The following is an 18,515-nucleotide window of genomic DNA, read 5'->3' as shown; positions in this document are numbered from 1 at the left end:
ATTTTTACTGTGTTCTAATTCCCAGCACAAACTGGATGAACACATCTACAAAGAACATAAATGCTGCTTCGTACTTAGGAGAGTAAATGACTCAGTGCTTGTAAACCTGTCTTGAGTCCCACTGAATAGGTACTGTTGCTTCCACAGAGCAGAAGCCAGAAGGTCTTATTTTAAAAGTTGGAACTAGAAGTCTTTGTTGCATGTCTGCAACAGCAGGCTGAGGGTAGAAACATACAAATATGATGGGCCATAGCTGAAGTTAGTCTTTCCTCATATCAGTCATGGTGGCCAGGGAGCTTAGAGGAAGTGGAAAAAAGCAGAGCATTCAAAACTCATCAGCTGTAAATTACCACTGTTAAAGCAGAAGTCATCAGCAGTTAAAATATGTGGTCTTCCTCTTCCTCTGAAATAGGAGAGGCAAGCGGTAGTACAGCAACATTGCTTTGAAGACATAAAGCTTGTTCTGATAAACATGGTCCAAACGAGGAATGCCTTCACCTTTTCAGGTAGAACCAGATTTGAGGAATAGCTCATCTCCAACTGTAATTTAAGATAAATATTCCTTTTGGCCATGTGTCCTCTTTTAAAAAGAACTGCGACTCCTGTTTCTCTGGTAACATTGATTTTTAAGGCAGTGGGATCTAGGGTTTTGGTGAAGAATGAGCACTAGGGTTCGGCAACAAGTGTAGTTGTCTGCATGTGGAGTTATTTTAGAGCCCATGGTGAGTATTTGATGTGAAAACCTTGCTTTGGGTTTTTTTTTCCACTTCAGTTTGGTATATCTTCATTAAATGCATGCTCTTTTTAACCTCTAGTCTTTGAAATAGTTGTAGAATTTTTTTTTTTTTAATGGAGGGCAAATGCTTGTTAGCAATCTAAAAATAAAAGCTGAACAAGCTGCTAAAGTTTCTGATGAAAAAGTTTAAAAAATAAAATTTGCTATTGCTTTCCAAGTAATTGTATTACTAGTTCCTGTATTAAAGAAACATTACTGCTTTCCTTGTATAAATAAAATTTTCCTGCAGTACAAATAAGTATTGATTTTTCAGAAACTGTCCCTATAAATTTTTCTTTTCACATATTTCCATATGCTGTCCAAAACAAAAATTATTGAAATGTTCAACATGTGAGATTGTATATTCCAAGTAAAATATTTTTGTATATATAAAAATAAATATTTAATATTGCAAAAATGTAGTATTTCGTTTATAGGTAGAACTAAGGTTTAGAGATGATAAAATACAGAGGATATCAGATTAGCTTTGGTAATTTCTTTTAAATGCTAATGTTTGCAAAAAGCCTGTAATAACATTTAGTTTTTCCCACCAAAATAAATATATAAATTTTTCATCTGCTTCCGTTCTTTAACAAGGAAACCCTAACTATTGTTTCCTCTATCCCAGCCCAAGCCATTTGGTGGTTTTCAAAGATGACGTACTCAAGGAAAAAATGGCAGAGACAGGGAAGATTAAAATATAGCATCAAGAAAAGGCCTCTCTATGCTTAGATGACATGAGATGCTAGGACGAGCTAGCCAAGTAGGAAAAGCCCTGGTGGGAAAGATGACACCTGCTGTGGCACAGCTCAGCCCTGAGGCCTGCAGTGGAAAAGGGAAGGTGGACCCACCAGACTGGCCAAGAAGTGGAGGCATGACTGTGGGTGAGTGTGGGAAGCCGGTGTCCAGAAAAGGTATTTTGCAACTCAAGCTAAGTTTCTGGGATTCCATGCTCTGTACTTTAGAAATTGCTAGTCTAGTATACTTCTCATGTCTCCCAAAGAATTTGGTTTTAGATTGCTCATTCTTGCATCTTATACTGTCCATTTTCTCTCACTGCAGTAAAAAATTACCACAAACTTTGCTGCTTTAAACACAAACTCAGTTCTGTGGGTTGGAAAGCCAACACAGGTCTCACCTAACTGAAATTGAGACCCTGGCTCTCACCGCTGGAGAGAGAATCTGCTTCCAGGCTCCTGCAGGTTGTTGGCAGATTGCAGTTCCATGCTGTTGTAGAACTGAGGTCCCTGCTTCCTTCCTGGCTGTCACATGGACTGCACTCCTGTTCTTGAACTGACCTCCCTCTGTCTCAGAGCCAGCAACAGCAGTGAATCCTTCTTATGCCTCATCTTTCCTGCATTTTCTTTGGCCAAGTCTCTCACTGACCCTCTGCCTTCTAAGGGCCCTCCCAGATAATCCAGGATAATCTCTCTCTCAAAGTCTATCACCTGAAAAATACCTGTCAAGTCCCTTCTTGGCACATAAGGTAACATTATTAAATCATGGACACCTGAGGGACCCTGATAGGGCCACAGCACACTAGCTAATAGAAATGTTTCTTCCTGTATCCACTTGTGAAAGACAGTTGGTCATGGGAACATCTGAGTGAAGGTGGCTTTCCACTTCTGTTGTTCTGGGTAATTTTCTGTTTTCTAGGTGTCTGGTCTGCCAGAACTTGTTTACAAATGTCAATGTACATTTACAGTTAATAATCGTGTGTGGTGATGAGGATACCAGTTACTTAGAAGAGCCTTTTGGAGGCCCACTCAAGCATGCCCAGCCCTACGTTGCCCACCACATCACAGTGGGGTGGGCTAAGGAGTGGCATTAACTGGAGCCCTGGGCAGCCTATGCTGTAGCAGCATAAGGCTACATCCTTTTCAATTGCAGATTTTTTTTTATAATTAATTTTTTATTATGTTAGTCACCATACAGTACATCTCTGGTTTTTGATGTAAAGTTTGATGATTCATTAGTTGCGTATAACACCCAGTGCACCATGCAATACGTGCCCTCCTTAATACCCAGCACCAATCCCATTCCCCCATCCCCCTCCCCTCTGAAGCCCTCAGTGTTTCTCAGAGTCCATAGTCTCTCATGCTTCATTCCCCCTTCTGATTACCCCCCTTTCTTTCCCTACCGATCTTCCTAGTTCTTATATTCCATAGATGAGAGAAATCATATGATAATTGTCTTTCTCTGCTTGACTTATTTCACTTAGCATTATCTCCTCCAGTCCCGTCCATGTTGCAGCAAATGTTGAGAAATCGTTCTGATAGCTGAGTAATATTCCAGAGTAATATTCCATTGTATATATGGACCACATCTTCATCTGTTGAGGGCATCTCGGCTCCTTCCACGATTTAACTATTGTGGACAATGCTGCTGTGAACATTGGGGTGCATATGGCCCTTCTCTTCACTACGTCTGTATCTTTGGGGTAAAGACCCAGTAGTCCATTGCAAATTTTTAAAACACAATCCAACAGGTTAACTGGCTGGTAATTGTGGAAACGACCAAATGCCTTAGTTGCCTGTTTGATGTAACCCAAACTTTCGGCATGTGCTGGGATGGCCTCTTTCTGCCTGAAGCTGATCTTTAGTTTTTGTTGCTTTGGGTCTTTTTTTGGTTTGGCGGTTTTTAATTTAGAGGTTAAGATGTACAAAATTATAACAAGAATAGAAGGGTACCCCCCCCCCAATCTTCTCCCCAAAGGAACCACTCTCCAGTTTTAAAGGAGCTTTCCACTGCATTGTGATACACGTGTAACTCTGTGTTTAAGTAGATTCTTCTTAAAAAATCTGTTATCATCAATTAATTTGTTGTTTATAAAACTTAGGCATGTATAGTGCCCCTGTTGTAGCACAACTATTTTCACTTTGGCAGATTCCTTTCCCGTTTGTTTTAAGGTGCTTTTTAGGTTGTTGCCACACAGCGTGCTCTTTTTGTGTATCAGAAGTATTTGCATAAGATTTAGTCTCCTTTTAATTGAGGTGATGAAAGCATTAGTTTATTCCAAGAAATGAAGCAAATAGATGAGGTAAAAAAAAAAAAAATGTAACACGTTTCAATAACTACTACTTCTATCCTCCCTGCTCCTAGAGTAAGACAAATTCTTAGCTACTTTTTGCTAAGGAAAAGTGGTTTCAGGTCCCCAGTGGTTACTGGCAATGGAATCAGAGGCACTAGAGAGACAGTCCAAGTTATTTATAGAAGAATTTCAAACAATTAAATATACACAGTTCAGTTTTCCTTTGTTACAGTATGTATTAAGAATGCAAGGGAAATAGCACTGTTATAGACTAGAATTGGTATGTTCATCAAAGCATGTCTATAGCTAGACCCCTAAGGAAGGTTTCCTGCTACTAATTTTGTATAGCAGAATATATGTACTGTAATGGCATTTACAGTTCATTTGTCAGCACACGTAAAACAGACTTCTATAAATTGTCTTCCTATAGCATTCACAATTTAAAGTGAATTTTTGGGTCTGTCAGACTCCTCTGTTTTTATATAGCAGAAAGATAGATGGACCCATTTTTTTTCTGCAGAAAAAAGTCTGTACACTAGCTGAGAATTCTCAACCCTCTTCAGATGCTAGAATCTAACTTAGACACTGGGTCATTAGCACAGGCCTTTTATGAAAAACGGTAGCTACATTCAGTAGGATCTTAATGCTGAAAGATACCCAGCCTCAGCTGATGACATGTACCTGTAATTCACATATGATGTTATTGTGCTGTGCCTAAAGCACAGAGTCCATTCAGGCTTATGTAAAGAATGAGTGGGAAAATGTTAGGGTCCTTCTGGGTGACAACTTTCACGGATGACTGCAGTCTCTCCAGGTTCATGTCGACTGAGGCAAACAAATGCTGCACGATCATAAACCTTTCCATATCTTTCAGAGGAGCCAAGTTTGGGTTTTCAAGATCAGATACTCCATCATCAGAGAGAGCACAGAGCTGAAATGACACATTTAAGCAAATTCACTTACAGAAAATCAAATTATTGTTTTTTAAATACCCCAAATGGTGCAGAAAAACCCTTAAGATGTAACAAGGTCTGTTTCTCCCAAGCCAGGACCTTACACCTGATCTTTCCAATTTGCCTGGAGTTCTGAATGACTCTCCACTCTGAATTCTAACTTAACTTCAGGAGTTGAGAAAGTCTCATACACACAGTATGTATGGTTTGAATTTTCTTTTAATGATATTAGAATTTCTTAAATAGGTACCACAGTTTAGTTATGCTTCCTGCTTCAAGAACCTTTGCCCTTGCTATTCCTACCTGCAACCCTCTTCCTCCAGAGCCCCATGTAAACCTTTTCTTCTCATCTCTCATTGTCCGCCCCAATACCTCATTAGAAAGGCCTTTCCTACTCTTCCTTCTACCCCCATATCCCAGCCACTGTTAGTCTGTTTTCTAAAACCTAAGCTTTTTAGGAGACCAGAGACCCTCGATGTCTTGAATGAACGCTAGCTCTTCACAGAGGTCATTTCAGCTGCTGCTCTACTTGCAAGTTGTCAGAACATTTGTGACACTTTTTTTTAATCTTTAGTTGACTGGATTTTTACCAGGCATTCAAAACCAGATGAGATTAATGTAGAGTAAAATTTAAAAAAAAATAATGAAGTAAACCTATAAAGTATGCATGAATTTTAACTGAATTGGAAGGGAATCCTAAAGATTTCCAGAAATGTCATGAGCAATGATAACCTTACTAAAAGCTTGCCCCAGTGTCCGAAGGGCAGCACTCATTTGACTGTAAAATAACTTGTGTGTCTATTACCAAAATAAAGCCTTACAAATCTACAGCATGTAGATTCAACAACTACCACTCACACAGTCTTACCACAGGCTTAACAGCAGCCTTTGGCCAAGACCATAAACTATCAATTTTGCTTTACAAAGTGGTTCAGGCCTGCTCTTTGCAGAGGCACCACATCCCAGTAATTTAAGAATGAGCTCCACTGACGCAGGCTGCCCACAGCGGGCTCTGCTGGACAAGTGCTGAGCAGCACCCAGTTTCCGCCTCTGAACAGCTGCCAGCCCAGAGGCACTTCTAGGTATAAAAGATTACAGTCACCCAAAGGGTGGTGGGGCAAAATTAACAGTCTCTACTGACGATCCTATCTGATGCTATTCTTCTAAAAGGCTCTCAGAGTTACTCTGGCCACCAGAGGAGAGAAGACAGGAATGCAGGTAACATTTCTGTACACTGTTCTAAGTAAATCTCTGTAAGAAACTCGACACCCAAGTTCCTTCAGGAGGCAGGAGCCTCACTGTTAAGAGTTGTTGCAATATCTAGGGCAGATTATGTGAAGCTATCCAGGGAATTGATTAAAGAATCATCTTTTCTTTGTCTATGTTAAGCAGCGCCCAAAAAGCAGACCGGTGACTCTCGGGGTGGGTGGTTTTGTGCCAGTGTAGAATACCAGCCATCCTGGAACTCCAAATGTGTCCTCCTGGCTACTCTCAGACCAACAAAGCAGAACTTGGAAGCAGCACAAAGATCAAATCTAATACTGACGACAAGTAAGTGTGAGTTTGTTGGAGAGGGAATTAGGTAATGTGGTCTGGCGATATTTTGAGGATTTTGTAAATCTTACTAAGGGTAGCCTGGGAAGTGCCAAGCATTCAGTTACTTCAGCAGGGAGCTAGGGTATGAGAACAGAGCTACCGCCATGCTCATCGCTGCACACAATTAGGTAATGGGACTTACGTCTCCATAACCCAACTACACCACCAGACTTTACCCTCAGCTGGCCCCAGAACATACATGCTGGCATGTTTTCAGTTTCAGTGGTCAAAGTGTAAGAACCCAGCATTCCTCTGGGTGGGTTCTAAACTCCTTAGAATGATGCCTTGTTCAGATGTCTTGGCCATGCACACAAGTTTAAGCATGGTGTTCCAAGTTCCCACAGTAGATGGGTAACAAATTTCAGGATCTTGGTCAGGCACTTAATCTCAATACCTGCTTCCTAGAGCAGAGGTCTGAGCTTTGGTTTTTTGAGCCTACATAGCATATTGGTCTGGGCTCTTAGTAACTATCCAGACCTTAAAATAATCCAGCCAGGTATGCTCAGCTACCCTGCGCCATTTGAGTGGCTTCTGGACAGCCTCTCTATGGCTCCTATTAATGACCCAGTTTGTAATTTAAAAAGGAAAAGCTTAATCTTGACTCTCTAGGGCTAAGCTCGTCATTACCAAACTCTTGCTCTTGCCATGAAATTTCCTTAGGGCACAAAGCTAATGATCTGAGACAAAGCAGTCGTCTTGAACACCTCCTTGGTGAATTAGATGCAGAGCTGAATCAAACTGGTCTAGCCCTAGCACTGCCACTGCAAGTAACAGGATGTCGGGCTCCTTCCCTGCAATATCACAACTAAACCTTGGCCAAAATTCTCTCCAACCAACCAATGGGAAAAGCTTGAGATTTGGAATCTAATGACAAGGTTGGGTCCTCGTCCTGCAAACAAATTCTTTGTACAAATGCTTTTCCTACCTGTAGGGTAGGATGTGTGGTGTGATGTGGATGGTGTATAAAAAGTGGGGTTAATACTCCCCCAAACAGGTTAAACCTGTTTAACCTATATCAGAGGGCTGTTATAGATGAAAAACTCTAAAGGTGTTTTATGAGTTGTTAGGTACCCAACCCCCTTACCAAGTGACGAAGCATAGGGATAATCTGGAGTTTACAGCAAGCACCCAGCAGAGCCGCTGTATTATCTGGCATTTCTGCAAGAGACAAAAACCAGTCAATGTCCAAAAAACACAAAAACAAAAAAAATCCATGGGAACAGGCCAGCCCCTGAATTGTATCTAATTTATACTTTAGTGCTCTCTCAGCAGCTGGGCAGAGGACATGCTCAGTAATTACTGAATAAATGAGTGAATGGTGCTACACAGGCAGCAAAGGCCTTTTAGAAAATAGATGTTGGAATAAGCTAACCAGCTCTGTGTTCACTAGAGGATAGTCCTTGACATTCAATTTGCCAATCAAGAACTGTACAGACTCAAGGAAAAGCAAATCATATTGAAAAGTAGAACCTACCTTTTCTCAGAGATGGCAATGAACGCAAAGAAGAAAGCCCCTGCCCCTCCCAAAATTAGAGCAAAGTCTGAAGGCCAAGAAAGCAGTGCTGAAACGCATCCACAGTCATCAAGAAAAAGAAAATCCACATGTCACCTACGGGTTGGTTTGTTTAAGATTTTATTCATTTGAGAGAGGAAGCACAAGGAGGAGGAGAGGAAAGGGAGCAGACTCCCCATCAAGCAGGGAGCCTGATGCAGGGTTCAATGCCAGGATCATGACCCAAGGTGAAGGCAGACACCCAACAGACTGAGTCACCCAGGCACCCCCACATGTCATCTACTTTTTGACAGCCCGAGACACTGTGTGTCTGAAGAACGCCCAAATATCCTCCAAGGAGTGCACCCCAGGAGAAACAAGCTTGACCACTCAGCCATCATCAAGTTCCCCCTAACTACCAAGTCAGCCATGAAGAAAACAGAAGACAACACACTTGTGTTCACTGTGGATGTCAAGGCCAACAAGCACCAGAACAGACTGTGAAGAAGCTCTAGGACACTGACATGGCCAAGATCAACACCCTGATCACGCCCAATAGAAAGAAGGTGGCATATGTTCAGCTGGCTCCTGACTATGATACTTTGGATGTCGCCAACAAAACTGGGATCATCTAAGCTGAATCTAGCTGGCTAAATTTTTTCAGGAAAGAAAAAAGTAGAACGTAGAATTTGGTGACAAGGCTGCGTTTGAACTCTGCTATGTATTTGAGATGTATACCTCTGTGAGTGTGTTTCTTCATTTGGCCAACCATCATTTTGTTTTTGCAGATGTCAGAGAACAGGGTAAACTATGAAGGGTTCCACTTAGGCCATTAGTCATTTTGGGGAGCAAAATGCAATGTGGCCAGACAAAGGGGTGGCACTGCAGAGCCCCCCAGCCCACCACACCAGCTCAACACACGGGGCACCAGTGACAGAAGAAGTTGGTGGAGTGCTGCATCAGAAGATTCCTGCCAAGTCCCAGGGAAAGGAAATCCAAGTCAATGTTATTCAAAGTGGATTTTAAATACCAACCAGGATAAAATAGATGCAGTTTCTAAAAGAACCCAATCCCTCAGGATATAACCTTTGAACTGAAGAGGCAAAAGAGAGAAGAGAGTCACCTGCTGCATCATCTGGCCCAGGAGCCACTTAAGAACTCCCTCCACCTCCTGTATTATTTATAAACAGCACATCACTGAGGCTGTGATCCAGCAGAGTACAATGAAACACAGCTTATTCCCAAGAGAGGAAGGCTGCTAGGAGGATGGGACAGGCCCAGGGAATGATCCTGCTTGAGACCCCCCCCCCCCAAAATTGCATTTAAATATTGGGTGTGCATTTGCCCACAGAGAAGGTCACAGTCAACAAATTATCAAGGAGGCCCTTCTGCCAAATCAGGAAGATGAAGCTGGTAAGTACAGGCCCCCTCGTGGAAGGATCACAGGACCTGGAAGGGCAATGACAAAGTCACCTAGGACATAAAGTCCTAGCTGAACCACTGTCGCACATCATCTCCCCTGTCCATGCTTCCATTCCCTCACTTCTTTTCAGGTGGCTTGAGTCCCATGTAATCATCATCCACCCCCACCACCCTTATTCTTCGAAATACTTTAGTTCCATGTTATGCAGATGGTCATTTGCTGTTTTGAGTATGGTGCTAGGGACACAAGGATGAAATAACAGCATCTGCTTTACAGAGCTTACCAACTAATTTTACTACTTTAATTTCCTGTGGATGCAGATGATTATTTTCTCCTAACTCAACACCTAGCAGTGCCTAAAACATAGAAACAGCTTCTGTGTTTTATTTATTGATGATTTGACTATTCTTCCATATTCTGACTCTGTTTTACAAATGACACCAGGGGAGTTCATGCTTAAGGTCACTGAGTGGTTGAGGCAGTGTTCAAGAGATAGGTGACATGCTTGGATTGAAGTGTTCTAAACAAGTTAAGCATGAAGAGGCTGGTTCAAAGTGGCAATGTAGGAAGATCCCTGAACTCACCTCCAGCTACGTGTAGAACAATTTCCTCAGGAGAAAAAACCCACAACTACCGGAGCACCTCCTCCTATACATCCAGCAAACAAAAAACTGACATCTAAGCAAGTAGGAAAGGCTGAGACACATTCTCACCATAAACCCCACCCTTGGCACAGCGATCCACAGTTGGAAGGGAGCTCAAAAACTTCTCTCCGAGGAATAAAGACTTTGAACCCCACAGTTTTAAGACATGCACTGGAGGGACCAACTCCCCAGATATCTAGCTTTGAAAGCCAATGGGGCTCACGCTCATGAGACCCACAAGGCTATAGCAAACTGAGAAATGGTTCTTAAAGGCCTCACACATAGACTTACCTGCACAAAGTCAGCCCTTTGAAAGGCATCCAGACTTGTGAAAGAGGCTTGTTATCTTAAAGCAGCAATCTGAAGGGCAGACCTCTCAAAAGAACAAGGGGCCTGCTGGACTACACTATAAGGATGGTGGCCAATGCTTACCATCTTTGCATCCTTCCTCTGCCACCCTCCAAGGCACCAGTTTCTCCTGGAGGGGAGCTATTACACAAGTGTGATGCTCTAGTTTTTATGGCTGCCAAACAGAGAATACCTCTTAACCACCTGGCTCTCGTGGCTAGCAGGCTTGAGACCCCATGGGTCTGTAACAAATGGACAGTCCTTGGCTGACTACTACCCCCAGTTTTTCTGTGATAGAAGCCTACTTGTAGGGGCGCCTGGGTGGCACAGCGGTTAAGTGTCTGCCTTTGGCTCAGGGCGTGATCCCAGCGTTATGGGATCGAGCCCCACATCAGGCTTCTCCGCTAGGAGCCTGCTTCTTCCTCTCCCACTCCCCCTGCTTGTTTTCCCTCTCTCACTGGCTGTCTCTAGCTCTGTCAAATAAATAAAATCTTAAAAAAAAAAAAAAAAAAAAAAAGGCCTACTTGTAGAAGGAGGGGAAGATGGCAGCCAAATAGGAAGACCCTAGGTCTGCCTCATTCCACAAATAAAACTAGATCACTATTATATCATCCTAAATACTCCAGAAATCTCTCTGAAGACTGGCAGAACAAATTCTACAAGTAAAGGTAGAGAAAAGGCCACAGCAATCAAGGCAGGAAGGACAGAGAAATGGCTTGGGAGAGAAATGGACTGTGGCAACAGCAGTGAGGAGGGAGCTGTGGTCACAGAGAAGGGCAAAAGATAGGCTAGCATGCAGGGGAGCACACAGGGAAAACAAATCCCCATAGCAACTGGCTTGGAAAGCAGTTGGGCTCATATTTTGTGACTTCTGCAACCAGTGGCGCTTAAAGCCTGGAGTTTTAAAGGTCACCACACTTGGCTCTGAGAAAGCGAGGAGGACACTGCCTGCCTTCTCTCCAAAAGCAGCCACAAACAGCCTGCGAACATACAGTGTGGAAACAGGAATGTAAAGAGCACCTAGGGCACATAGTGGGGAGGTTCTCTGCTCATCTCATGGTGTGTCCCAGAGAGACAGCGTTCACAGGGAGACCCTTCCAGGAATATAGGAACTGGCAGGTGCCATTTCCCTCCCCTGCCCATCAGCATAAAAGCGGAGCCATCTGTGGGAACCAGCACAATGCAAACACTTGCTCTTAACTCATTTACACCAAGTCCTGTGCTCTGGAAGAACTGCCCTTTCCATTCATGCTTGCCTCAGTCCCAGGATAGTAGGTCCCCTCCCTGAGAAGACCGCCCCAAACTCATGCAACACTGGATCTCCTGATTTGCAAGTTTTGAGGCCTCAGTTCCAGTGGCAGCAGTGCGAAATCTCATTACATGCAGACCAAAGCACACCTAGGTAAAATGTGCCACATACAGACCAGAAACCAAAAACTGCCCACAACAGGCAAAGAGAGCCTCTGCAAATGACTAATCTGAAGGATAAAGAGGGCAGGACACATTGGAGACACTCCCAGAAGTGCTAGGCCTTAGGGGACGCAATACTGCAGGGCACTACAGGACCTCTTCTTCATAAAGCCATTACCCTCAGGAACAGGAGACATAGCTAACTTTCTTAACACAGAGAAACAGAAAGACTTAGACAAAATGAAAAGATAGAGGAATTTGTCCAAAATGAAAGAACAAGACAAGGCCATGGCCAGAGATGTAAGTGAAACAGATACAGTAGCATGCCTAATAAAGAATTTACAGCAATGATCCTAAGAATACTCACTAGACTTGAAAAAAGAGTGGAGGACATCAGTGAGACTATTAACACAGAGATAATGAATAACGTAGACATAAAGAGCTCAAACAAAGTGAGAAATATGCTTGATGAAATGAACAGCAGGCTAGAAGCACAGGAATTAATGACCTAGAAGACAAAGTAATGGAAAGTAATCAAAACACACAAAAAAGAATCATGCAGAACAAGGACATAGGGAACTCAGTGACTCCACAAAATATAATAACATTCATATAATAGGAGTCAGAAGACAGAAAAGGGGGCAGAGAATTTATTTGAAGAAGTAGCTGGAACACAGTGAAGAGAAGGGCCATATGCACTCCAATGTTCATAGCAGCATTGTCCACAATAGCTAAATCATGGAAGGAGCCAAGATGCCCTTCAACAGATGACTGGATTAAGAAGATGTGGTCCGTATATACAATGGAATATTACTCAGCCATCAAAAAGAGCGATTTCTCAACATTTGCTGCAACATGGACAGGACTGGAGGAGATAATGCTAAGCGAAATAAGTCAAGCAGAGAAAGACAAATATCATATGGTTTCACTGATTTATGGAACATAAAAAGTAGGAAGATTGGTAGGAGAAAAAAGGAAAGAAGAAGGGGGGGTAAACAGAAGGGGAAATGAACCATGAGAGGCTATGGACTCTGGGAAACAAACTGAGGGCTTCAGAGGGGGAATGGGATAGGCTGGTGATGGGTATTAAGGAGGGCACGTATTGCATGGTGCACTGGGTGTTATATGCAAATAGTGAATCATGGAACTTTACATCAAAACTAGGGATGTACTGTATGGTGACTAACATAATATAATTAAAAAAAGTAGCTGGAAACTTCCCTAAACCAGGGAAGAAAACATATCTAGAAGGCACAGAGAAACCCCAACAAAAGCAAATTCACACAAAGACATATTTTAATTAAAATGGAAAAATACAGTGATAATAAAAATATATTAAAAGTGGCAAAAAAAGAAAGACAGTTACATACAAAGAAAACCCCATAAAGCTGTTAGTGGATTTTTCAGCAGAAACTTTACAAGCCTGAAAGGAGTGCCATGATATATTCGAAGTGCTGAATGGGAAAAATGGCAGCCAAGAATACTCTTATCTAGCAAGTCTGTTATTCAGAAGAGGAGACAGAGTTTCCCAAACAAAAATGAAAGGAGCTCACAACAACTAAACCAACCCTGCAAGAAAGATTAAAGGGAACTCTGAGTGGAAAGGAAAGACCAAAAATTATAGTATGAAGTTAGAAAACACAAAAGCACTAAAATTGAATATTTCTGTGCAAAATCAGTCAAGGAACTCACAAAATAAAGGATGTAAAATATGACAACATATACCTAAACCGGGATAGGAGGAACAAAGAATGGGTTCAAACATAAACAACCATCAATTTAATATAGACTGCTATATGCAGAAGATGTTATACCACAAATCAAAAACCACTAATGAATATGCAAGGAATTTTTAAAAATCCAAATGTATCACTAATGAAAACCAGCAAACCATGAAGGAGAGAAAGAAAAGAAAGGATCACAGAAAGTGTTCAGAAACCACACAGCAAGTAAAAAAAACAAAACAAAAAACAGCAATAAATATATGTCTATCAATAATATTTTGGAATGAGGGGTACACCTGGGTTGCTCAGTCAGTTATGTGTCCAATTCTTAATTGTGACTCAGGTCATGATCTCAGGGTCCTGAGACTGAGCTCTGAGTCAGACTCCATGCTGGGCATGGAACCTGCTTAAGATTCTCTCTCTCTCTGCCCCACCTCTCTCAAAAAAAAAAAAAATTAATATCTTGAAATGAAAAAAGGACTAAATGCTCCAATCAAAAGATATAAAGTGACAGAATAGATTTGAAAAATAAGACCCATCTATATTCTGCCTACAAGAGAGTCATTTTGGACACAAAAACACCTGCCAATTGAAACTGAGGGGATAGAGAAACATTTATCATGCAAATGGATGTCAGAAGAAAGCCAGAGTGGCAATACTTATGTTGGACAAAAGACTTTAAAACAAAAACTATAACAAGAGACAAAGAAGGGCACTATGTAATAATAAAAGAGACAATCCAACAAGAAAATATAACAATTGTAAATATTTATGCACCCAACGTAGGGACACTCAAATACATAAAATGGTTAATGACAAATATAAAGGAAATAATTGATAATAATACAATAATAATAGGGGACTTTAACACCCCACTCACATCAATGGACAGATCAACCAAACAGAAAATCAACAAGAAAACAATGGCTTTGAGTGACACAATAGACCAGATGGATTTATCATATATTCAGAACATTCCATCCTAACGAATGTATATTCTGTTCAAGTGCACACTGAACATTCTCCAGAACAGATCGTGTATTAGGCCACAGAATAAGCCTCAACAGATTTAAAAAAGTCAAAGTCACCCCATGGATCTTTTCTGACCACAACATTATGAAACTAGAAGTCAACAACAACAATGAAAAAAATCTGGAAAGACCACAAATACAAGGAGGTTAAATAACATTCTACTGATCAATAGGTCAGCCAGGAAATGAAAGAAGAAATTAAGAAGTACATGGAAACAAATGAAACTGAAAACACAATGGTCCCTAAAACCTTTGATGCAGCAAAAGTGGTCATAAGAGGGAAGTATATAGGAATACAGGCCTATCTCAAGAGCAAAAATGTCAAATAAACAACCTAATCTTACACCTAAAGGAGCTAGAAAAAGAACAAACAAAACCTAAAGCCAGAAGAAGGAAGGAAATAATAAAGATTAGAGCAGAAATAAATGAAACAGAAACTAAAAAAACAATAGAACAGCTAAATGAAACCAGGAGCTGGTTCTTTGAAAAAAAAAAAAATCAAGAAAATTGATAAATTTTCAGACTTATGAAGAAAAAAGAGAAAGGACCCAAATAAACAAAATCACAAATGAGAAATTAGAAATAACAAACACCACAGAAATAGAATATTATGAAAAACTATATGCCAACAAACTGAACAACCTAGAAGAAACAGATAAATTCCTAGAAACATATAACTAACCAAAACTGAAGCAGGAAGAAATAGAAAATATGAACAGACCAATTACCAGCAACGAAACTGAATCAATAATTTAAAAACTGCCAACAAAACTCCAAGACCAGATGGTTTCACAAGCAAATTCTGCCAAACATTTAAATAGTTAATACCTATTCTTCACGAACTAGTCCAAAAAAAATAGGAAAGGAAGGAAACTTCCAAATTCATTCTGAGACCAGCATTACCCTGATACCAAAATTAGATAAAGACACCACAAACAAAAAAAAACCCAAAAACAAGAACTACAGGCCAAGATTTCTGATGAACATAAATGTAAATATCCTCAAAATATCCTCAACAAAATACTAGCAAACCAAATCCAACAATACATTAAAAAAAAATCCTTCACCCACAACCAAGAATTTATTCCTGGATTGCAAGGGTGGTTCAATATTTGTAAATCAGTCAACTTGACACATCACATCAATAAGAGAAAGGATAAGAACCATATGATCATTTCAACAGACACTGAAAAAAGCACTTGACAAAGTATAACATCCATTTATGACAAAAAACCCTCAACAAAGTAGGCATAAAGGGAACATACCGCAACATAATAAAGGCCATTTATGAAAAACCCACAGCTAACATCATCCTCAGTGGGGACCCTGAGAGCCTTTCCGCTAAAGTCAGGAACAAGACAATGGTGTCCACTTTCAGCACTTGTTTTTTTTTTTTTAAGACTTTATTTATTTATTTGACAGAGAGCGAGACAGCCAGCAAGAGAGGGAACACAAGCAGGGGGAGTGGGAGAGGAAGGAGCAGGCTCCCAGTGGATGAGCCTGATGTGGGGCTCAATGCCAGAACGCCGGGATCACGCCCTGAGCCAAAGGCAGACGCTTAACAACTGAGCCACCCAGGCGCCCCCACTTTCAGCACTTCTATTCAACATAGTACTGGAAGTCCTAGCCACAGCAATCAGACTACAACAAAATAAAGGCATTCAAATCAGCAAGGAAGAAGGCAAACTTTCACTCCTTGCAGACAACATACTATATATAGAAAACCCGAAAGACTCCCATCAAAAAAACTGCTAGAATGGATAAACAAATTCAGTAAAGTGGCATGATACAAAATCCACAAAAATCTGTTGCATTTCTATATACCAATGATGAAGCAGCAGAAAGAGAAATTAAGAAAACAATCCCATTTACTGTTGCACCAAAAATAATAAGATACCTAGGAATAAACCTAAGCCAAAAGGTAAAAGATTGTACTCTGAAAACTATAAAACATTGATGAGAAAAATTGAGGACAATATAAAGAAATGGACTGATTCTGTGCTCATGCATTGGAAAAACAAATATTAATTTATCTATACAACCCAAAGCAATTCCACATATTTAATGCAATCTCCGTCAAAATTCCAACAGCACTTTTTACAGAACTAGAACAAACAATCCTATAATGTGTATGGAACCACAAAAGACTCCAAATAGCCAAGACAGTACTGAAAAACAAAAGCAAAGCTGGAGGCATCACAATTCTGGATATTAAGTTATATTATAAAGCTGTAGTAATCAAAACAGGATGATCCTGGCACAAAGACACATAGATCATTGGACCAAAAGAGAAGACCCAAAAATAAGACCACAATTATATGGTCAATTAATCTTCAACAAAGCAGGAAAGAATATCCAATGGGGGGGAAAAAGACAATCTCTTCAACAAATGGTGTTGGGAAAACTGGACAACATGCAAAAGAAAGAAGCTGGACCACCTTCATACACAAAAATAAACTCAAAATTGATTAAAGAGCTAAATGTAAGACAGGAAGCCATGAAAATCCTAGAAAAGAACACAGCAACTTTTTTCTAGGTGTGTCTCCTGAGGCAAGAAAACAAAAGCAAAAGTAAACTGTTGGGACTACAAATCAAAATTCCAATGAGCTATTACCCCACATCTGTCAGAATAGCTAAAATCAACAATGCAAGAAACAACAGCTGTTGGCAAGGATGTGGAGAAAAAGGAACCCTCCCACACTGTTGCTGGGAATGCAAACTGATACAGCCACTGTGGGGAAAAAGTATTTTTTCCCCAAAAAGTTAAAAATAGAACTACCTTACAATCCAGGAATTGCGCTATGGGGTATTTACCCAAAGAAAACAAAAGCATTAATTCAGAGGGATACATGCACACCTATATTTATAGCAGCATTATTTACAATAGCCAAATAATGGAAGCAGCCCAAGCAATAGTCCATCTATAGTCCATGGATAAATGAATGGGTGCAGAAGATGTGAGATATGTACACACACACACATATACACACACAATGGAATGTTATTTAGCCATAAAAAGGAATGAAATCTTGCCATGGTCAAGTACATGGATGTAGCTAGAGAGTATAACGCTAAGTGAAACAAGTCCATCAGAGAAAGACAAATACCATGCAATTTCACTCATATGTGGAATTTAAGAAACAAAACAAATGAGCAAAGAAAAAAAAAGTCAAACCACCAAAAATATTCTCAACTATAGAGAACAAACTGATGGTTACCAGAGGGGAGGTTGGTGGGGAATGGGTAAAATGGATGATGGGTATTAAAGAATACACTTATCATGATGAGCACTGAGTAACATATAGATTGCAATCAATATATTATACACCTGAAACTAATATACTGGAATTAAAATTTAAAGTGAATAAAAGAAAAAATGTTTAATTCTAAATAGTAAAAACACTATACAATAATTTGTTAAGGCATACACAAGATATAAAGTTACAAACTGACATCAAAACCTTAAAATGTGGTGGAGGAGGTAGTAAAAATGTAGGGCTTTAGAATGCATTCAAACTTCAGTTATTACCAACTTAAATAGATTATGGGGCCCTTGGGTGGCTTAGTTGGTTAAGTGTCTACCTTTTGCTCAGGTCATGATCCTAGGGTTCTGGGATCAAGCCCCACCTTGTGCTCCCTGCTCAGTGGGGAACCTGATTCTCCCTCTCCCTTTGCCCTTCCCTCTGCTCATGCACGCACACGCACTCTATCAAAGTCTTAAAAAAAATAGACTTTAAAAAGTTCTCAAATGTAAGCATCATGGTAACTGCAAAGCAACAACCTACAGTAGATACACAGAGAACAGAATCTAAGCATATAACTACAGAAAATCAACGAAGAGTGCAAGAAAGGAACAAAAACTACAAAACAGCCACAAAATAATTTTTAATGGCAATAAGTACATACCTATTATTAACTAGTTTAAATATAAATGGACTAAATTCTCTAGTCAAAAGACAGAGTGGCTGAATGCAAAAAATAAAAAGATTCATCTATATGCTGCCTACAAGAGACTCACTTAAGATGTCAAGACACAGACTGAAAGTTGGTAAAAAGTATTCCATCTAAATGGAAACCAAAAGAAAGCG

General features: G+C 40.4%; 1 protein-coding gene across 1 annotated transcript in view; it reads right to left on the bottom strand.

Moving 5' to 3' along the window:
* GSDME (gasdermin E) overlaps positions 1-18,515 on the bottom strand; it is a 76,483-nt gene that overhangs the window by 4,190 nt on the left and 53,778 nt on the right. The window contains exons 9-10 of the mRNA XM_045793020.2: positions 7,440-7,513; positions 4,488-4,737 (exon numbers count right to left, since the gene is read on the bottom strand). Coding sequence (XP_045648976.1) covers positions 4,507-4,737; positions 7,440-7,513 — 305 coding nt within the window. The 3' untranslated portion in view covers positions 4,488-4,506. The remainder of the gene's footprint in view (positions 1-4,487; positions 4,738-7,439; positions 7,514-18,515) is intronic.

The sequence above is a fragment of the Ursus americanus genome, chromosome 3 (assembly GCF_024610735.1).
Source record: "Ursus americanus isolate L20-20 chromosome 3, mUrsAme1.1.p, whole genome shotgun sequence".
Taxonomy (NCBI): domain Eukaryota; kingdom Metazoa; phylum Chordata; class Mammalia; order Carnivora; family Ursidae; genus Ursus; species Ursus americanus.
This window is presented reverse-complemented; position numbering and strand designations above follow the sequence as displayed.